Consider the following 22,541-nt stretch of genomic DNA (forward strand, 5'->3'; position numbering starts at 1 on the left):
AGTCATCGCGCTACTGCTCGCGACTGCCAGCCTGTCGAGGAGGAGCTCCTCCACGGCGACAAATAAACACATTAATGTGATCGGTCGCGCTCCGAGCGCTGCGAGCGCACGGCAATTAGCGCTCGTCTGTTACCATGCGAACCGGGAGAGTTGCCCGCTGGCGCCGCCACGACCTTGAGGATCCTCGTATGGCTGGGGCGGGAGGTGGGGGTGAGGGAGGCTCTGTGATTGACATGCAGAGCGCTTTTACGATTGTTTGGCTGGACAGATGGGTGGGCCAGGTTGCGGCCTCATCCGGAGGAGAAAATGACAAAATGCTGCGTGATTAATCGTAAAGAAAAGAGAGAAATAAGTAAATAAAACGCTAAATCGATTCATATTTGCAGCGATCTCATCTCTACATGGAGACGATTCTGTCACGTTTGTCTGTCACATCAAGTGCGAGAAAACTAGCACTCCTCATTTCTCCCGCAACATTTTCACTCGGGACATCAACTGTATGAAAAACAAGCGCTCCCACGTTCTCATTTAGCACGTGACAACGTAACAGCTGACCTGGTGAGGCATCACAGCGAATCCAGTGAACGCGTGAAACGCTTAGAAAAGAAGACTTGGGCAGCCACACTGCGAGTTCATGGTGAAAGCAAAATAAAGCCTGATGTATTTATGGGCAGTGTGTTAAGCTTTTACCAATATAAAAATCATAAATCAAGCCAAATCTTACACACTGGACCTCGAATTGTTCCGACTCTTCCTTTTGAGTCCCAATTTTGCATGAAGCACTATTATATTTTTTGTTCCATTCTTTTGTTGCAAACAATGGGTGTAATAAGTATTTATTTTGGAATAAAAAATCTTGACAGAATCTTGATCGGAATTCTAAACAAAAATCATGACTCAATTTTAACAGAACCGTGCAGCCCAAAAAAAATGCCTCAGAGCCACGAGAAAGACGAGCAGCGGCGAGTCGCTGTGACAGCTGCTCTTTTTTGGAGGTGGGCGGGGGGGCACATGGCCCTCTCATCTTCGAAACTTTCCACTGACAAAGCAAACCACGGCGGGTGACAAGAAGGAGAGTCTTTACCTCCACTTTTGAGCTACGGCGGTGACAACCGCAAATTGGCTCGGCGTCGGAGAAAACAACGTCAGCTCGGGCCTTTCAGAAAAACTGCGAAAAAAACAAAAACAAAAACAAAACAAAAAAAACAAAAAAAAAACAAACAAGGCACACATCCGGAGCTTTTTTTTCACTTTTAACAGCCTTGTCTCCTCCTGTCAGGAGGCCTTCTGCAAGTGTCCATCAGCCGATGAAAGAAAGCTCAGAAATTGAGCCAAGACACGTAGACTGCCCCCTGCTGGTACTGACACTGACAGTACAGCAAAAGTAATTTGGTTTTGCTACGCTTAGAACGGTTCTTACGTGTGTATAAGATTACACATACAGCAAGGGGTTTTGCTTCCACTCAGCAGCCATCATGCATCTTCCAGCCCACCTGACAACGCAATTCAACGCCACTGTAGTTCACTGGCAAGCTCAGGAGAGAGAAAGAAAGAGTGCTACAATCTAAACTGTAACTTCTTGGTATTCTTAAAACTCTCCAAATATTACATACTTAACGTTTAACTGTTGGATGTAGACCACCTAAATTAATTTACTATTATCATTAAAAATAAGAGCTCCTTGAATGATATTGGGATGTTTCTCCAAAAAAACGGATGTTTCTTTTCATTGTAGGCTGTGTGGATCATTAGACATAGATATAGACTCCCTGCTGCAAGTCAAGCCAATGATATAAATTTGCACGTGTGACTAATAATGATCACCTTCATGGCGGCTTGACCCGAGAAAGGTTTGCTGTTTCACAATATTGGCCCTCGACTCTTTTAAGAAAGTCGCTCATCTTTGTGTGAGTCACGCAAACACATCAAATTAATATTTGAGCGATATTTCCTGCTGTCAGTGGGTCTAATTGCCGGAGCCAGCGTACCTGTGATGTCGTGCTGTTTGAAGGAGTCGCTGTAGATCTGGTGCTGGTTGGGACAGTGCTTCTTCAGCCACTTGCACACGTCCTGCTGTGTCCACAGGGCCACCGGCTTGGACAGCTTCACGAACCCCGGCTGCGACAACAATCAGACAAGCAGTCACATGGTTACAAACTGTCTGCATTTTCTTCCGAGGACTTTCAATTCCGGCTGCAGTTTAACTTTGATGCACGGGAATGACTTTTGGAAGCAAGCAGATTGTTTTGCTTGTATCGCCCACTTTGGTTAAGGTCACGCGATGTCAGCGCCGCTCGTTTCCCTCTTATAATGCGGTCATGTGACAAGCTGACGGTTTGACCTTTTGCCAGACTGATCTTGTTGTTTCCCGGCTGCCTGGTGCCATCCACCCGGCCAACTCCCCCCACCGCCACCCTACCCATAAATCAAAGTTGCTCCAATAAGATACAAGACACAATGATACGACAATGCATTAGAGGCAGGTTTTTTATGTATGTATTTATTTATTTCCTGTCGCTGTCCTGAGGAACACCAGGTTATTAATTCACGTTTCCAATCCAGCTTTATTTGAAAAGCACTTTCACACAACCGCAGTGCTGCAGAGGAAACTGAAACGTCTGATTTATTGTCTTATTAAGGTTTTAAAGCTTTGATCAATCAATTTTATTGCAGTGCTACATTACAGCCTGGAATATGAAATTCCATCCTAAGCCAGTCGGGTCCTCAGTACACAAGGTCCCAGTGTGTTTAGGGTTAGGATATTATCGTCCACTGCCAAAATCCTTGGCTTTGGATGCTTGATTATGTAAAGTGGATGTCCTTGATAAAAAATGTTACTAACAAAAAATTTAATAAGACTAAACTTGCTGCTATTCTGTATGATGCGTTTCCTTGTTATTTTTAGGAAGAAAAGTTAAAAAAAATAAAATAAATAACATTTAGAATTTACTGTTGGATCTTCTTCCAAATGTGACTGGTGTGTCACAGTTTCAAATGACTAAAAAATATCATATCATTATGTTGTTTTAGGAATGATGAGTATACCATTCACACGTTGATGTAAGCGCCCCACTAACTAAATTCACTTTAACTTAACTCACTTTTTTATCCCAAACTGACCTACAGAGACTCCGACCATCCGTCTTTCCTGCAGGCTCCTGCATTTATTGATGGTAACCGTTTGTTGCCGGTGGTTCGCTGAACTGACCAGCTGGCGGCCCGACTTTGTTCAACGAGCGACATCATTAAAGTGCACGGCTCCGCGTTAGGAACCCCAGTGTGCGGGGCAAAAAAAATGCGAGAAAGAACTAGGCTTTCATCATTTGTGTGCGCCGCTGCAATGACATTCGGCGTTGCTGTTATTTTGAAACGCGAGAACCTGCCCTGGAGATGCAGAGATCTGACAACACAGAGGAAATGTGGAGGCTAACGCTAGAAGAGGAGGAGGAGGAGGTTGTAAATTATGCACACGCACATACGAGGGCCCCGTTGCTGTTTTTGTTGAGAAAGACGGAAAAACTTGGCGCCCTGACTGACACATTTGTGCTTGAGCACAACGCGTTGCAAAACAGCAGCTTGCCGTCACGCCAGAGAAACTGATCAAGTTTTGCATTTTGCTAATTCAACAGGAAAAAAATAAAGCACGGACAGAAAGGAGTTAGAAGTTAACCAACTCTTCCTCGGCTGCAGATGGCAGTAGCGGGATGTTTCCCAAACAATAGACAGATTTCTTGCCAATTTTTTTTTTCCAAAAATAAAAAAAAGCCTTCGTTCAAACGGTGAAACCGGCAAGAAGAAGAGGAAAATTTCTGTTGGTCGGGCGTTCTCATTAAACGTCCCTTTATTCCTGGATTCAAACGGAAAAGACGGCTTTTTGATGTTTCAACCCCACTGATTTTCCCAGGAGCCCTTGCACCGGGGGTGTCCTGAACCATGGCCATCTCTAAATAAAACACACAAAAAAAACCCAACCTTTTTTTCTCTCTGCTCAGGCCAAACCTTCACTATGGTTTGGCTTTCATTAGACACAACAAGCACAGGTTGCAGTAAAGCGCCGTAATGTGCGCTGATCAAGACGCAAGAAATCCTACTTGCTTGAAATGTTTTGCCGACAGGTTGCCGCTGATTTTTATGGGTGGAAGGGGTGGGGGGCAGCTTAGGGGTGGGAGGGAGGGTTCTGGTGAGGGGGAGGGGCGTCCGCTGCTGAAATCACAAACAGACAGGAGGGTGATAAAAAATGTCACGTCCGCTCCAGCTTTGTCCAGGGGGCGCTGCTGCGTGGCCCCGCATGGCAATGCAGGGACCCCCGTCCTCGTTGCAGGTGGTGCTGCTGCTGGTGGTGGTGTAACAGGTAGCAGCACCCGACCCTGCAAACCCCCACCCACCACCCCAACCTGTCATCTCGCCCTCTCCTCACTCTCGCCCTGCTTCTGTCAGATCCATCTTTTTTTCCCCACATTCTCTCCACTAACACTCCCTTCCTCCCTTCCTCCCTCCCTCTCTCACTCATCTGCTTCCTGTTATACCTCACTCTCCCAATTTTTTTTTTGTCATCTCGGCTCCTTCCCACACGCTCCTCACGCAGTGCGGCAAGCGGGAATACGGAATCGGGCGTGCGCTCTTGTTTTTTTTCTCCCCCTTCCCCCGTACCTGTCTTCTTTTATAAGCACGTGCTTCTTTTGCCTCCGCGGCAGGCAAGACGGAGGAGTGACAGGTGGTCAAAGCGGGCGACGGGGGGTGTGGGGTGTGGGGTGAGGGGGTGGAAGGTGGGTGGTGGGAGAAGATGCAGGGAAGGGAGGGGAGCAGTATCGCAGGAAGAGAGCCGCATTAACCATTAAACACAGCTCCACTCAATGCTAATTAACCTTGACTAGGAGCCTGAGGCGACCAGGAGTGAGGGAGGGAGGGAGAGAGAGAGAGAGAGAGAGAGGGATGGCGTGCAACAAAGAGGTAGAGGAGAGGAGAGGGTGAGGTGAGAGGAAAAAGAGGAGCTGGACCTATAGAACGCAGGACACTTTCGCACCCCCGTTTTCACAAACCTATTTATGAGTCAATGGCCGTCTGCGTTTCACATTCTGTGCTGTAGTTGTGTGATTTTTTTTCTTCCCTCCCAAGGCTGGGACAATAAGTCAGCCGGCCTCTTCCCATTTCCTGCCAGCTAGCCAGTTAGCCGGAAGCAGCGGACGGAGAAGACTGAAAACAAGAGTTCCACGATGCTCAAAGACTTCAGTCTAAGTCCTCGGGGGGGGGAACGATGGACCAATTAGGGGTTTGAGTGACAGCGGAAGGGGGCTAGCAGCCAGATTTATCGCCAGCAGCCACCGCCATGACCCCATGGACCCCACCCTCCCCCTGGATGAACGTAAGTTCAGCTCGTCCTCGACTGTAACGAACCTAAGACCAGGCCGGCGCGGCTCCCCGCTAGCCTTTGTGTTACCTTAGCAACAGAGCAAGGGCAGCATCAAAAAGAGAGGGGGAAAAAAAACACCAACCTGGCAATTTAAGTTTGTTTCGTGTTACTGTTGTTCTGGTGAGGTGTGCCACAAAGAAGCAACAGACAGTGAAGAAGGTGTGGAGATGTTGCACTGACGGAGGGAAAGTTCTCGTGTGCGGGTGAGATTTTGCAGCCAGAGACGACGCCTCCACCTTCTGGGACCACCGACTCCCCCGAAACGACTCACTCGCAGAACCCAGCTTGACCGCAGACAGCATCCAGTAGGTGGCAGCAGAGAGAGCCTGCCAAGGCGCCCGGGCATCAGCTAAACACCTCTGTGGTTGTGAGATCAGCGGGACGCGTTTGAGTGGCCGACACAAGAAACCCGCGACAAATCAGGACCAGGTTGGGGACGACGATACAGCCGCGTGTGGAGCAGGCGGGTTAAGTTGATTTCCCCCAGCAAGACCGAGAGGAGGAACGTGTTTTCCAGCGTGGGAGACATTTGGCACACTTTTCTTCAGACCTCGCCCAGTTTCTTGTCCAACAACTGCATGATCCCTACGAATTGGAAAGGGAAACGAGCGAGCTGTCCAATCAGGCAAGAGCCAGCGCTAACAATACATAATTCCCTGACCACAAAAGTTCCACATTTATTTGGATGAGTTTGTGTATTAAATACCAAAAGGCTGCACATCAAAAAAAAAAAGTCACTGACACAAGAAACAATCCAGGACCCTGTATCGTGTAGACAGTAATGCAATGTAAAAATAAATAAGACCAAGTCAAGTCCGTTGCTCTTAGCCGGATCCCATCCCTCATTCTGTCTGCCAGTCGGCCAACAGCAGGGTGAAAACAGCTCCTCAAACCAAGTTTCCGCGCAGCTAATAAACATCTATGCGCACGCTTTGCGTGGCTACGTCTGCGTGATTTATACGGGCTGCACCGGTTCACCCATCTGTCTGATCCGCAGACTCGAAACTTATCCTCCGACGAGGCAATCCACTGTAGCGTACCCCCCTCTGGTGGTCGACGCCAGCACTGCAGCGAGTTGCAGCTGGTGGGACTGGACGGACGAGCGCTGCAGGAGGCGACAGAGGAGGAAGAGGAAGAGGAGGAAGACCACCGCCTCTATTTTCTTTTGTCCTTCAGTCTGGTGCTGAATCAGTCAGTCAGTCAGTCGGCGGCGGCAGAGTCGGGAGTCGCCTCCGCGGCAGATTAAAGGATAGCGCCGCCTATCTCGCACATCTATCCGTCTCCTTCTGTCTGGCTCACTTTCTGCCCCCACTGGGGGCTTGGCAGGAGATGAAAATTCCCTGTATTAATTAATCTGTTACAGGACCAGGGATAGAACTGAGAGATATGCCTCAGTACGTGTTCCCGCGTGCGTGTGTGTGTGTGTGTGTGTGTGTGTGCGTGTGTGCGTGCGTGCGTGCGTGCGTGTGGGTCCAAAGATCTGACAGAATAGCACGCTACACTGGAGAAATTAATAAGCCTTCAGAGCAGGCCTCGGTTAATAGGCAGCGCCGACTCTGCCCCGGCACATCAAAGACGAAAGCCCTTCCCCTCCCCCGCTGCCCCCCCTTCCCTCCTCCCAACACCCAACCTCGGGATTGGCCGGTTTGATGCACGACGCCTCGGCCGAGTGTGTCAACACTAAACAAGACACTCACCTCTGGCTCGGTATCGACTGCCGATTTGTGGAGGCTGTTACGGTCCGTCCACCAGCTCGAAGCAGGCCTTGTTATGCCTCCTGCTGTTGCACTCTTATGGGATGTTTGGAAGAAATGAGTCAATACGACTCATGGGAATTATTATCCAAAAGAGTCACATTGTTCCTATTCCAATGCTTCTTCTTCTTTTGCTCCACTGGAGTTGCTTTCCACTAAAAAATGTCTAAGGTTTACCAAAAACGCCCAATTGACCTTTTTGTTGAGAGGACTGACAGAACTTTCAACATGTTTAGAAGGGGACGAGAACAAGGTGGTCACACGATTCAGTGCCAGTTGTGACATCACAAAGGGCTGATTTCCAGAACTGCGTGTATAGGATGACTTTTCTGAAAAGTGGAGACAATAAAATTACAGTACACAATGGAGTTTTGTTTTTTTTTTTTTTTTTTTTTCAGTTCCGACAGGCTTGAGACACATATTCCCGTTGCAAACTTTAGAAAAGAGAATTTTCGCAGTAACTTCGGAATTAAAAATACAGTTTTTCCACCAGGGGCCCCACAGTCAATCCTCGAAGGGCGTCTTTTCATTTGAACGTAACAGAACCAAAAATCGCGCCTGCTGAAATGATGTGTGGTTTGTACCAGCCACTGTAAAACAGAGAGTTTCTACTGACAGACTGAGATGTATCATAATTATTTTTATTTTTTTTTTGGGGGGGGGAGAAGGACCAAACACTTTCTTCTGCCAGTTATTTTCAGTCCATCTTCACTCAACTCAAAATAAAACTCAGCTTAAATAAAATACAGACCACTTTCATTTCCCCTTTTTCACATGATGCTTTAATGAGATGCTCGCTTCACCTTGGAAAATAAAAGGACTAATTGCTGAAGAGATTTCTGTTCAGAGCTCCTCTGGTTGGATACATACACATTAAGTGGTGATTAAATCCAACCAAAACACCCACGAAGGTGCTTTTACCTGGATATAATCTGTGTCTGACTGCTGCTGTAATTCTTCAATATTTAAATAAACATTTGAACCATTGGCCTCGATATCGCCGGGAAAAATCATCATTCGGGTGAAAGAGCAGATGAGCGATCAGGAATTGATCAAGGCGTGGGCAAACTGCGGCCAGTTTAAGCAGAGCACGATGACTTGAGCTGTACAGTCCTTGTGGCATGAGGGGGGATACCAAGGACTGAGTTTTCATCGCCCACATGAACCCGCTGGCGACGCTCTGTCCGTCCACAGCCTGGCTCCGCAACATCCGTGGCTGCTACGATGGGCGAGACTCTGTGACTATCTGATCCTTAATGCGCTGGGCGCACGCTGGGAGAAATTAATTCATTAGAAATGCCACCCGGGGACGCGAGGCTTAATCAGTTGAGTTGAATTATGTCAGCTAATAAAGGATGTCCTCCGGGCCGGGGAGGGCGCTCAGACTTTGGCTGCAGATTCAAGTGGCGTGATGAGATAAAGTTAGATAAAAACATTTGGGGGGGACATTGTGTTTCCAACAAGAAGTGCCACGAAAACCTTAGTTTGTGTGTCTGTCTGCATGAAATGAACCCTGCCCTGCCTGTCTATTCGTCGGGCATTTCAAAAGCTGCCACACACACACACACACACACACACACACACACAAAACTGTGTCCGACTCTAAAGTGGCTCCACTCCATGTGAGTGACAGCTGATTACCAGAGAAAAGAGAATATGGAAGTGTGCGTGTGTCTGTCTGTCAGTGCGCGTTTTGTGGGAGTGTGTGTGAGAGAGTGTCCCAATCACTGTCTATTTGCGGCGCGGGAGCTTATTCTGCATTAGCTGATGATGGATCCTTTCAACTATTATTAGACGCACCCTGGGGACACTGAGACACACAGCTCATCTCTCCTTGTTCGGCCAATTAGAAACTTCATGATAGCAACAATAAGGTGTAAAAAAACGGCAACTTAGCGAACACCAGATACCGACATTTATCATACCATATCACGCCATATAATGTGTTATCATAAATGTACATAACAAATTTCAAAAAAACTGTTAAAAAAATTGCTTTAAAACTGAAAAGCTACCGTTGCATTTGAGTGATTTGATGCAGGTCAACCAGAGGAAGCAAAGGTAAACCAGTCCAGCATAAGAATAAAGAGAGGATTCAAGGAATTACTGTCAAGAATAGACTTTTTTTTCCCCCTTGTGCAGCAGGCCAAGGAACTCTTTGGTCTCCTCATTCATCCAGACCGTGTTAATGCCAACGGTTGAGTTTCAGTATGAACAGTGCTATCAGTACAGGTCAGATGTGCTGAATGTTCATTAGGTCAGAGTTAATTCTGTAAAAACTTTGAAAACATTCAGTTCTGACTGGACAAACGAGCATACAAACTATTCCCAAAGGAATGCAGCAGAGCAGGTTGTTTTGAATTACGCTGTTCTCATAAACATTTTTAGAGCCAAAATTTCCTCTTGAATCTTTTTAACGGTAGAATCTCAATAAAACACAGATTGTGCTTGGCTGGACTGGACCATACAAAGCATGACTGACGAGACTCATGGAAGAGTGCAACAAAGTTGCGTAGTTGTATGAAAGACCAGCAGGAGGCGCTGTGTCAAACCCTGGGGGTCTGTTACAGACAGTGGATGATCATCAGCATTTTATAACCTTGAAACTGAAATGATTTTAAAACAGAAAAAAAAAACGACACAGTGGTTTAATGCTTGACAGAAAAGGCTAATAAGTGAGATGAGAGTTTAAAGCGACTAACAGGAAACATCAGGTGTGTCAAAGTGTGTCTATTCGAATTCTCATGACGATGTTGGTTCTAAATTGCAAAACTCCTGGAGAAGTCAGCAAGTCCTTGATTTTTTTTTTTTTTTGTTTGCATGATTTTCCATTGCCTTTATAAAGGTGGTTCATTTACTAAAACACTATTATATTCTTTATTTTGAAGGAAGTGTGAATACAGGATTGAGCTTCCACGTCAGATCTTTTTTTTTTTTTTTTTTTTAAATGTGTGTCTGGCACCCCCAGGTGGTCTTTACACAAAATAAGATTCGGTCGGCCACAGACGTTAAAAAAAATAAAATAGAAAAAAAACTACATAATTTACAAGATATTGAATGTAGTTTTAAAGCCTCAGGGCCAACAGCCAGACAGACAGACAAACAGCCAGACAGACAGACAGACAGACAGACAGACTCACCCGTGTCAGTTCAGACTCGGAGACGGAGCGATGCGGCAGCGAGCGTCTCTGGTACGGCGGGGGGCTGACGTCACGGTAGCCGGGGCTGTCGTCGTCCAGCAGCACCGGGCCGGCGTCCACCGACTCCTCGTCTTCCTCCAGCTGTGACGTCATGTCCTCGGGACACATCTGGTGGTCGATGCCATTCTGGCTCAGGTTGCAGTGAACAGCTGTGAGGGCAGAGAGAGAGAGAGAGAAAACAATCAGGGCGCCGAATGACTCTGAAATTTGTGAGAATGACTGAATATATCTTTTGTGTTTCAAGGGGTGTAAAACTCTTTGGCTGCCCTCCCCCCTCTGGCTGATGCTATTCCTCCAGCACACTAAACACAATGCAGATATGCAGAAATTCCGCTAGATGGCAGCAAGTATTAACTCATAAAAGAGGAGTCTGCGTTTGCGACTTTCAAGTGGGAAACCTGTTTTTACACAGGACAACATTTAAAAAACACCGTCTCAGATATTACATTTGGGTTTTTTCATGGTTTGTTAAGAACAAAACAATACATATTATTGCATTTGTCCTGAATGTGTTGCAAAGGGCAATGACTCACTGAAGCATGCACGTGTGTAGTGACTAATGCAGCGATCAAACGAAATGAAATTACACATAAAGACCTCGCAGTTCCTTCACGATACATGTCACAAATGCATGGGGTGTCTGGAAGATCCCCCCTCCCACCCACCCACCACTGGTTTTAAGCCGCAAAATGTTGTGCAGTCCGAATTCCACTAGATGGCAGCAAGTATTAATTCCTCAAAGAAGAGCAAGTGTTTAGTTCAAAGCAACAAATCAGCGGCAGACGGTCACATAAGCGGCTCAAGCCTACAAATCTCTTCAGAATAATCCTAAAGGGTGACTCTTCACCCATCAGTGACACAAACAAAATATGCGAGCCAAAAACAAACAGGAGAAAACCCTGTTGGCTTCATGCAACTGCTTGTTAACAGAACGCCAGCGTTGCGCCGCGCGACAGGATGCCACGAAGGCTTTACAGAGGCATTTATGAATTCACAACTACTGAAGGTAAATTTACAAAACAGCCCCGTATAGAAGAGTAGGAGTCAGTGCAGAGAAAATAAGAGAGTTTCCCCAAGATGAACAGACTTGCCAACCTTTTGCCGTTTAAACTGAAGGTATTTGAGACGGCCGACGCAAAAAGAATTCCCCTCCAGGTAAATGAGCGTCTTATCTGTACGCTGCCGGAGGCCGTTTTGGCTTTTGTGACTAATGAGCAGTCAACGGCAGCCAGACAGGCGAAACCCAGCCTCAGGAATCACTCCACTGCGTCTCAGAGCGGTAGACCCGAGTCGAGTCGCGGCAGCAGCCGTCCATTCCAATTAAGCCGTATCTCAGCACTCGGCCGTTCCCGCCGCAGAGTGATTATTTTTTTAAAGTTTGTTTTCATCTGGGGCGTCTCGCTCCGGCGCTATTCCTGTGCCGAGTCGTGATGCGTCACCGAAAAACGGGCTCTTTGTCACCGCGCAATCAGGCCGCGGCGTCTGTGTGAAGCCTTCGGCCCAGTCATTGAAAAAGGTCGCAGACGTGTTTTTCTTCCCCGGGGAGCAAGGTTTGTTTTTCCTGCTGTTCCCGAACGCACGCAGAGTGCCGGCGCTAATAGTGGACAACTGGAAACAGAGGGAAAACACATAGAAATACGCACTGATAGCAATGACAAATAAATGTTGGCCAGGACAAACTGACTGCTGTTGTTTGTTTGTAGTCGGGTCTGAAAAGACGACAGCCAATCAGCTCTCGGAGAGCAGCGAACAACTGCAGAGATTTGCATCAGGCCATCGGAAAAAGCAGCTCCCAAAGTTCCGACTGCTGCAGGAGTGGGCGTGAACTTCCTGTTTTATCAGATTTAACATGTTTCGTAACTAAAATGATGTGAGACAGACAGGAGTTTTTATTTATTACTGAAACAAATATGATTAAGCTTGAAATCTTCCAATGACCCTTCATCTTTTTCCTCAAGCCCCCATGTAAAGGCCCTTAAGACGCTGGGAGGCTGCTCACAGGGCTAACATGATCTTTAAAGTGGCTCGATGCGCGACCATTCCACCACCAGAGGTCGTACTTCCGCACTGCCTCCTCTGAGCAAACGAGGCTGCAGCAGATGTAACAGGAAAAGGTCATGTGACCGCTGCAAGGGGAGACGCGATGAGCGTTTCAGCGGGCCACGCTATCACTGGCGTCTCGATAAAGTCACATGGGAGGGGGTGGGGGTGCAGGATGTGTGAGGACGTCTGCAGTCGGCTCACGTGAGTCGACATGATCCTGCAGCTGAACCGAAGCTGAACTGACCAGTTGGGGAGGCCTGGAGGGGGGGTGGGGGGGGGGGACGCTGCATTTTGGTTGCTTGGTCAGATTTCGTAGTAAAAGGTCGCCCTCTGACTGGCGTCTTATTGGCTGAAAGGACTGGCCCCTACAGGACGGAGGAGGGGCTCTGCAGGCCAGTAAACTGAGGCTCTTGCTTGCGCGTCCTGCTCAGACAACCGAGCTTTCGAGATTCATCGGAAAAATGAAAAGGAGGGGGGGGGGAGAAAAAAAAAGAAAATCCTGAGCGTTGGGGAAACAAGGTGCGACTTGAGATGCGCAGCACGAAGCCTCCGCTGCCTCCCTGCCCCTCTCCTCCTTCTCACTCCTCCTCCCCTCCCCTTCTCTCCATCCGTGGATGAATTAAACATGCCGCTCTCAGCAGCGCCACAAGTGGGACTTCAGGGAGGGAAAAAAAGGATAGATGGATTACAGGAAGGGATGAGGCGGGGTTAGAGGACTGAGGAGGAGGTGGAGCGGGGGAGGGTTGGGTGAGGGTTGGGTGAGCTGTAGGTATGGATGGATATGCCTTCCTTTCTTTTTTTTCAACAGCAACAGCTACTATAAATAGCACCATTCTCCCTCTGCCCCCCCCCCACCCCCCCCTTCCCTGACATGCGCCCTGCGAGCGCGGTGAGGGAGGACGGAGGGATGAGGAGGGACGTCTGCCTCCTTTCTTTGCCCCCTCCTCTCCCCCCTCCTCCTCCTCTCCCTCTTTTTTTTCTCTCAATGAAACCGTGTGAGAAGGAGGCGGGGGAGGGGACGGAGGGGGAGGAGGAACATGAATGTGAGCAGAGCGGCGCCACGCCTCCATGGCCACATCAATGAGAGCAGAGAAACGCGCTCAAGGATGAGAATGAAGGCAAGGATGAGACCAGCAGCAGCAGCAGCGGCGGCGGCGGCGGCGGCGGCGGCAGCTGCAGCAGCAGCGGCGGCAGTAGCAGCAGCAGTAGCGGCGGCAGCGGCGGCAGCAGCCAGCAGCAGCAGCAGCGGCGGCAGCTCGTGTTTTTTCTGATATTTATCCAGGGCCCATTTCTTTAAGCCGTGTATTTCCCAGCCAGTGTTGGGTTTAAAAACACAGCTTAGCGGCAAATCCCCCCCACCAAAAAATATGAATAAAAAACTGTATTTTTTTTTCACTCTCAGTTCATCCAGCTGCAGTGTTAAATCTTTGAGATGCTCCACTCCCTTCACTTCGGTCTCAAACCCTGAAAACAATGAGAATGAAAATCTGCACATCACAGTCACGAGCAACCTGAGGAAGATGGAGAAGCTCTTCACTGGTTTAGACGCTGCACTCCCGCAACCATGCTAATATGTAACCTTTTATTCTAACCACCTATGATGAATGTACTGTCTATGCCAGGCGTGGACAAACAACCTCTGTCAAATTTTAGAGCCCACTGTGGCCCACAAGTCAAAGGATTTGCCCACCCCTGGTCTATGCTTTGCCCTTATAGCTGAAAGCTTGTCCTGACTATTTGTATGTGCCTATATCTACTGATATTTTACCATTTAAATGCACGTTCTTCCTTCAGGGAGTCGTTCATAACGGGCTAACGGGCGTATCTACAATTTTATTTCATGTTATTAATATGCACTGTTCCTTGATTAAATTAAATTCAATAAAGTGAAACTGAAACCAGCTGGGAGCCGCAGACCTCCTCCATCTCTTTTAACCAAATGCAGGGTCGACAGAGGGCCAAGTGTTGCTAACAAAGGATTATTTACTCTGACATGCCTCCCTAGAAAAAAAGAAAAAAGAAAAAATACCCCACGGCTGAAGAGAAAATGCGCAAACTAAAAACAGGCAAAAGGGGGCAACCAGACAAGCTAAAAGCCTCTCTCTTTTTTTTATTCACCCCCCTGCCAGAGCTCGTGTTTTGCAGCTCGCGCAGGTCCAGAGTCAAAGCGGCGGCAGCGGCGGCGGCGGGGTCCGTAATCCGAAGCAAAGTTTGCTCTGTGCGGGCGCTCGGGCGAGCGGCGATCTCCTCCTCCCTCCCGGCAGACTCTCCAAGCGGAGCGGAGAGAATCGTTTGCAGGGCCGAGTCGACAGCGTGACCCAGAAACAAAGTCTGGAGACGGGAGGCCAGATGAGCGCTGAGAGCCGCAACCGACCGACCAACACAGGGTGAAGGATGTGCGCGGGGGGGTGGGGGGGGAGAGGGGGAGGGGGAGTGACCTTCCAGCATCCGAGACTCTTTTCATGCGTTTAGAACTTCCAGCTGAATCACAGATTTGTAAAAGTAAAAAAAAATAACGAGGGGTGCACCTATAGCCGATACTGGTATCGGTGCCGATATCGGGGTTGAGCACTCTACTCGTACTCGTAAAATATGTGCCAATGCCACAACAGCGATACCAGTATACTATGTATATGACAATTTTGTTAAATGTGTGGTTGTAATGCAGTGAAAATTGTGTCAGTCGCACTGTTTTAGAAAAACATGCTGTGGAATGTTGTTCGGATAACGTGCAGAAACATCTTGAAAAAATCAACACAATATCGGTATCGGCGAGTATTGAAATGCAAGTACTCGCACTCTACTCGTTCTGTAAAAAAAAGTGGCATCTCTAAAAATGACCATGCGTCTCAGGGATGAGTGTGCGGAATGCTAACAGAGCTTCCTCCTACCGGTGTAGATACAGAATTAGTCCGGGTGCAGAATCGTTCCGGGCGGAGGTGACTGCCGATACGGCAACTCCATTGGGACATACCTCTACATCGCGGTCGAACGTGATATATGGATAGATCACGGTCAAAACTCTATTTCGAGGGAGGGAGATAGATAGATCGATAGATAGATAGATAGATAGATAGATAGATAGATAGATAGATAGATAGATAGATAGATAGATAGATAGATATAGATAGGCTACAGATTCAACCGATGTATTTTTATTAATGAACAACTTTATTGATACCGCAAGTATACATATCATATCAAACAGGACAGAGTACACAGAGAGAATTTCGTGTATACAACATCAATACAAATAAAATACCGTCGCACAACAACGTTCCTCAGTTCCTCCTAGTGAGTGGAAAAATAGGTGAGACTTGAGGAGACTGGAGGAGTGAGTGCCGTAAGACCTTGGAAAGAGTTTTTCTATCAGTGGGTGACCAAAGACACCGTCAGATCCTCCTTCCACTCGCACAGACGTGCTGATTAGAATATCTTTGAAGAGCGGGGAAGAGAGGGAGCGATGGAGGCGCGCTGCCAGCAGCGGGGGATGGTTTTGGGTTTTTCTTTTTCGGAGAGAAGCCCGAGGAGGAGCTCGCTGCTCAGCAAGATTAAATTCAAGAGAAAGAGGAGAAACGCGGGAAGGACGCCGTGTCTCAGTTTTGACTTTTCAGTGCCTCAAAGAAAATTGCCGGGTTCACAAATCATTGAAAGTCAGTGTGTTGGGGTAGTGAAGTCAACGATACGTGCAAAGAACAGCAAAAAGCCAATGCGGGGGACATAAGCGCGCTGACGAGCCAAACAGCAGCGAGAATTTGACGCTTCGAGGCTTCGATTCAATCAGCGGCGATACAGTTTGATGTTGTCAAGGTTGAAGCGCCTCACTCTTTATCGCGACATCACTCCTCCTGTCTGGACACCCGACAGGCAGCAGAGGGCGACGCTGGTCACGTGTTCTCATGCGCTGCCGTGTTCAACTAAAGCCGGTCAGGTGTAATGAATCTACAAAAAATTTCATTTCTTTAGGTGGCTGTTCTTATTTTCCCCAAATTTTTCTTGATTTTGATGATTAATCAAAATGTTCTGATTAATACTGTACAAATTACAGTATCCATGACTGAAATGTAAGAAAAAAAAAAAAAAAAAAACGCATCCCTCTCTCTCAATCTTTCCAGTGAACTACAGTGGCCTGCGCACCCATTTTCACATCACATCACATATTTTATGACACAAGCAGTCCGCCTAATTACAAACCAGCTGGATTGTCCACACTGGGCTTCCTTAGAAATATGGCACTGCAAGACCCTTGCTCTGTAGATATTTTTATGTATATATAAGAACCGATCTAAGGGTAGAAAAACCAAATGACTTTCATTGTACTGCAATTATACAGTTATTATGGAATTATATGTCGATGTGATGAACGTTTTGACGAACACTGACATCATAACTTGAGTTGAGTGATATTCAATTTCATCATGTACTCCATGAATAATTTGATCTTGGATGGAACGATCGTAGCGAGGCGCTCCCATCTGTTTGCACTGGTGCAACTCCATGTATTTATGGGCAGTATATTAAGCTTTTACCGATGTAAAAATCATAAATCAAGCCAAACATTACACAAATACGATTATTTTAAATTTAAAACACATTGTTCTTCAAAATGCAAATTGAAAGGTTAACTCGCTGTTAGATAACTAATGCTGTTGTATTCAAATGAGCTTTTTGACTACAAAGTGGCCAACATGAGGATGGCATGTAGCAGGCGTCCAAATATATTGAAATAAACTGAGTAGAACAGAAAAGAGCAATATCAATTGCGACAGCAGAAGAGCCGGATGGCAAAGCAGCTGCAGCTGCAGCGAAATGCAAAATTCTGTCACGATTATTTACTGGCAGTATGACAGGCCGGCCCCACACTGAAGAGCCACCCGCAGTTCAGGGCTGACAATTTCAGACCCCGTTTTCAGCAGCGTCCTGGTTTCAAGCGCAGCTGCGCCCTCATGGCTTTTCCCAGAAAGATTCTGACTGGTCCGGCGACGCTCGGCCAGTTCCCTCCGGTCGCCTCGCAGGGCGACAAGCGATGTGCGATCCTTCCAGACCGGGGCCAAGTTAAAGGGAGAGCCGCTCCCCTGAACGGGAGCAGAGTCGGGTTATGTAAGCGAGGTAATCTGGCGCAGCCCTTGGCTGCGGCTTCAACATGCTTCTGCTTCAAACACGGAGAGAGAAGAAGTGGGGCATCACTCGCTGCGATGTACCTGAGTTACCCCCGCCACCACCACCCCCACACCCCCTCTCTCAGTCCCCCCCCTCAGCGTTCACACCCACTAGGCAACATGTAGCGAGCAGGCAGACTCTGTAAGAGGAGAAATTAGTCGCTGTCATTAGCCGATTCAGCGCCGCCAGGCTTAAAGAAAAGGATTAGCGCGGCATCAAATACACGTCTTCTGTTTTTAGTGTGACTGACTGGAGCCACTCCAGACTGGCTTCATGGAAGATGTTTATGAGATTTGGGGTTTAGTTTATTTTTTCCATCACAGCGGGAAACTCAAGATGTCATTCTGACTGAGCCGTGTCGTTTGAACAGGAGACTAACTCCACAACACGATACAACGGTCACTTCACCAGATCAACTGATGCACATTTGTCAAACTCACAAATGTATATTGCCTTTTTTGGCTTTAAAGGTTGAGTGTGTAATATTTGAAGATTTTGAAGAAGAAAGAGCGACATCAAGTGGTTACATTTTAGATTGCAGCGTCTTTCACTCATCCTCCCTGCCCTGAATTTGCCAGTGAACTACAGTGGCGTGTGCACCCAAACCTGGACACCTCGTCCACCTTCTTTTCCACCGGTTTATTTGAGGACGCGAGCGTTCACTCGAAATATGAAACGCGATATCAGACAGACTGGATTGTCCACACTGGGCTTCCTTAAAAAAAAAAATGGCAGTGCAAGATGGCAGCGAACCGGGAGCAAGCAAGGGCAGATTTTTCCTGCGAGTGGAGCCGTCGAAAAATGCCCACAAATGCCAAAAAAAATAGTGCAGGATGATGTCGATGTGATGGACGTGTTGACGAACACTGACATCACAACTTGAGTGGAGTGACATTCAATTTCATCACGTACTTGAATAATTTGATCTTGGATGGAACGATCGTAGCGAGGCGCTCCCATCTGTTTGCACCGGTGCAACTGCGTGCACAATATGGGTAACTGGAATCATTAATTATCACCGAAAAAAAATTCAATCCGCAACACCGTGCAACTCCAACAAGGATTGCGAGTATTGCATCACGGCGCCTGTACGTGGAGGTGCGTGCACGTCGCAACTGGACGGCCGACCGCCGAGTCCGAGTCCTGCTGCCACACACACACACACACACACACACACACACACACACACACACACACACACACACACACACACACACACACACACACACAAGTTATCTCTCGTCTTCTCAGACTCGGCAGACCCGAGTCTTCTCCGACGCCCGCAGGCCACATGCGCGTTCTGATTGGTCGCTCCCGTGACAAACCGGCACAGATGTTCTCGGCTTTGAACATCTCTCGGCTGCAGCCAGAGCGGGAGATGGAAGGAGGGATGGGGCAGGAAGAGTGGTGGAGTGGGGTGGTGGGACGCTAAAAGGAAGGAGACAAGTGGAGAAAAAGTGATAAGCGACAGACAAAATACGCCGACGGAGGGAACAAGACGGAGCGAAATGACCCACTTTGCTGCACGCACGCACGCACACACACACACACACACACACACACACACACACACACACACACACACACACACAACACAACACACACAACACAACACACACACACACACGTGCTAAATATAACTATAGCTGACTTTGGATCACTGTGTATCTCAGGCAAAAAGACATTGAAAAAAAACACCAGAGTGCCACTTCAAAGGCAGACGGTGAAAGGACGACAAAAATAGACAGTTTTTAATTTAGAGCCAAGTAGCGGAGGAGAGTCAAACAGGAACAGGAAGTGCTGCGGAATGAGTGGAAATTTTTGGGATTTCTCCAGATGGAAGACTCCCAGCTGAGAGATTTTGGCTCCCGAGTGAACAAACCAGGTCACAGCAGCATGGTGATTGGGAGGCTTTTCTTGTGTTATTCATTTCAAACAAAAAGACACATCTGCAGACGCCAGTCAACGGCAAGCCGACACAGACGCTCACAAATCACATGACCTGTGGCCATCGACCAGGACGTGCTCCAGACGCTATAGCTGCACATGCGTGTGGACATCATCAATTTCAAAAGCTCTCCGCTGTGTTCGTTTATCAGATCAGGCTCCAGCTGAACACATCTATCAGTAATTCATTTAGTCTGTTTAACATTTAGCCAAAGGAAATTTTCTCCTGCAACAAGCAAAATCCTGTACTATCCTGCCAGGGATACCCATCAAAAGGATGATACAATAACAAAACACTATCAATAATACACAAAAAACAATAATAATATATAAAATAATAAAACGCACCACAACTAAAACAAAGTCAATTTATCTTGCAAGCACCTCTCATTAGTCTCTGTGTTGTTGGCAACTCAGTGGTAGTGATGGGAAAATCCATTCTTTTCATCGACTCGGGTTCATATGAGTGGCTCACCGAGGAGAATTGGGAATTGGATTTCAGTCACCAGAGCAGGCTGAGATCCATAGGCGCTCACAAGTCTCCACCCACTTCGGAAGCAAACGAGTGGGTACAAGACACTGATTTGTTCATTTGGGGGGGGGCGGGGCAGGGTGACTGTGAGTCACTGACTGATTCATTCGTTCACAGCTCTGCCTCACGTCAAGGGAAAGGTGGAGCTAAAGAAACCTGATCCCTTGCTTTCCCACCACTGGTCTCACAAAGCCATCAGCTGGAATAGTGAACTATGACTCGGCAAAATGACACACGAGTTTTGAACGATTCACAGTATGGTCATACTGCGGCCCGAGGGCCATCTGCGGCCCGTGAAGCTTTTTAATCCGGCCCTCCGAACTTGAAGAAACTATATTAATAGTAATAAAGTCATAAAATAGCTGTATTTCACCATTTTCTGTGTGTTTTACAAGTAATTTGAATAAATATATAGATAAAGTGGGGCTTCAGAGATACATATTTTGTTTTAACATTTTTGTTTATTATCAATAGACATTAAAGCACGTGTTTTCTACATATCCCATGATATACCGAAACACTCCATCCACCTGCTGCTCCTCCGGGCTCTATTTCTCTGTCAAATTTTAGAAGCCATTGTGGCTCACCAGTCAAAAAGTTTGCCCGGCCCTGGCATAGACTGACTGTCACACATTGGGCCAAACAGAGCTCGCAGACATCGTGTTAACAGTCTGCCAGGGCAGCCAAGGCCTCACATTTGGATTCAGTCTTTGTCTCCTCTGCCAGAACATCGCTGATGCTGCTTGGCCTCAGCAGCCCGGCCCTCGTCGCTCCGCCCGCTCCGGCTCCAGATGACCTTTTGCTTGTTTTTGGTCGTCTCTCCGCCTTCCCTCTTTTGCCCTTTCTGTTTCTGCCTGTCTGCCCGATTCTGTTGCTCAACCGTCTGACACAGTGAGCCGCTTTCAAACGGAGCCATTTGCCAAAAAGTGGCGCGTCTGAGCCCTGTGCGAGTCTGACACAGTCATTCATTAATATCACAGTGTGCAGCATTAATGTTGTCTAAGAAGTGGGGGAAATTCCAGCACTCATTCTCACTCTCTTAAAATTGTAGACACATTACAACTGAACTCTGAGGTGCGTGCAATGTCTTCTTTTGTTCTTTCAGGGTCAGATTACAAGACACTAAATTTAAAGGTCCCGTTGGATGCCGTCCTGCAGATATTTGTTTTTCAGTGGAGAAGCCCTGCTTGATTAATTTGCTGTCAGAACTCCAGAAAACATCATATTATAACTTTGTTTTTATCGGAGTAGCTTCTACCTAAAAGAAAAAAGAGAGAAGAAGAAAGACAATGTCCCTCTGCATGCTTGGAAGAACAGGGGCGGGGGGAAATCCCTTTGTGACATCACAGAGGGCCAAGTTCCAGAAATGCTTGTTTTAACATGCACTTTTTAAAGGGTGTAGCAAGTAAATTAACTGAAGGGTGGACTTTTCTCATTAGGCAGAAACATTCTTTGGAAACACAGATAAATGACATTTTGCTGGTATTCTTCACGCCCACAGTTACAGCACATCACAGTTAAACAGTTTAAAAAAAAAAATGGAAATAAAGGGTTTCTGCATTTGCATCCCCAAAACATTTCCGTCACCCCCTGCTGGTGGTGATGTCTTATGAAAGATGTTTCTGTGAATCATTTGACTCCTTTGCCTCATTTGAATTCAAAGCACACAGTTCCCACTGGCTATAAAGCTGATGTTTGGTCTTGTCAGCGCGAGCTATAAATCGCGCTTCTGTGAGGCCTGTTTTGACACCGCGTGAAACGACCTGGCCTTCGCCCGCCATTGGCCGTCTGTCCCATCTGGTCGCCTGCTCGGTGACACAGAAACCATCTCAGATGTGCAGCATCAGTCAGTCAGTCAGTCTGTCAGTCAGTCAGCAGCGCGGAGGCCACAGAGAAGTGCGCGGTCATCAGGGAGGGGAAGGGAGAGGGGGAGGGGAAACTGGAGCGGCACCAAGTTTGTCTACTTGAAACAAAATAGCGATGAAGTAGGCACCAAAAAAAATAAAAAAACAAAAAAGATGAAGCTAATAAAGCTTTAAAACCGTCAAACTTTAACACATCTCACAGAAGGTTTAAACACGGGGCTGAAATCTAAAGTTTTTCCACCGTTAATGCGCCGCTCCTTTGCATATTCCTCAGCTCGAAATGTGGCAGAGCCACACCTCTTTCTTCCGGCATCACTTGCGCCTCTGTGTGAGTGAGAAAGCGTGTCAAGAAGCTTGTGATTCAAGCCAAGCGAGCCGCAAGCAGGCAGCTTCCCGAGGCTACAGGCGAAAGCTTTGCGCTGGCAGAGACGAGTCAGAGTGACGGAGAAATGTGGAAATAACCTTGTTCTTGGTTTTTGTTTTGTTTTCAAAAGGGCGTGTTTCAACTTGGACTTTCACATCGAGAGAATCACGTTCCGCTCCGGTTTAGCATGTCATGCAGCATCAAGTTTACCCGGATAAACCGAAGAGAAAAATACAAGTGTGTCTCTTCTCTTTTTCAGTGTTCAC

General features: G+C 47.3%; 1 protein-coding gene across 4 annotated transcripts in view; it reads right to left on the reverse strand.

The window, feature by feature from the left end:
* The window catches only part of samd12 (sterile alpha motif domain containing 12), a 105,949-nt gene that overhangs the window by 77,121 nt on the left and 6,287 nt on the right, over positions 1 to 22,541 (reverse strand). For all 4 annotated transcript variants that reach the window (XM_076012046.1, XM_076012047.1, XM_076012045.1 and 1 more), the window contains exons 2-3: positions 10,305 to 10,513; positions 1,989 to 2,118 (exon numbers count right to left, since the gene is read on the reverse strand). In XM_076012046.1, coding sequence (XP_075868161.1) covers positions 1,989 to 2,118; positions 10,305 to 10,513 — 339 coding nt within the window. The remainder of the gene's footprint in view (positions 1 to 1,988; positions 2,119 to 10,304; positions 10,514 to 22,541) is intronic.

The sequence above is a fragment of the Nelusetta ayraudi genome, unplaced genomic scaffold (assembly GCF_046127955.1).
Source record: "Nelusetta ayraudi isolate G7.1 ecotype Tasmania unplaced genomic scaffold, CSIRO-AGI_Nayr_v1 ptg000135l, whole genome shotgun sequence".
Classification (NCBI taxonomy): Eukaryota; Metazoa; Chordata; class Actinopteri; order Tetraodontiformes; family Monacanthidae; genus Nelusetta; species Nelusetta ayraudi.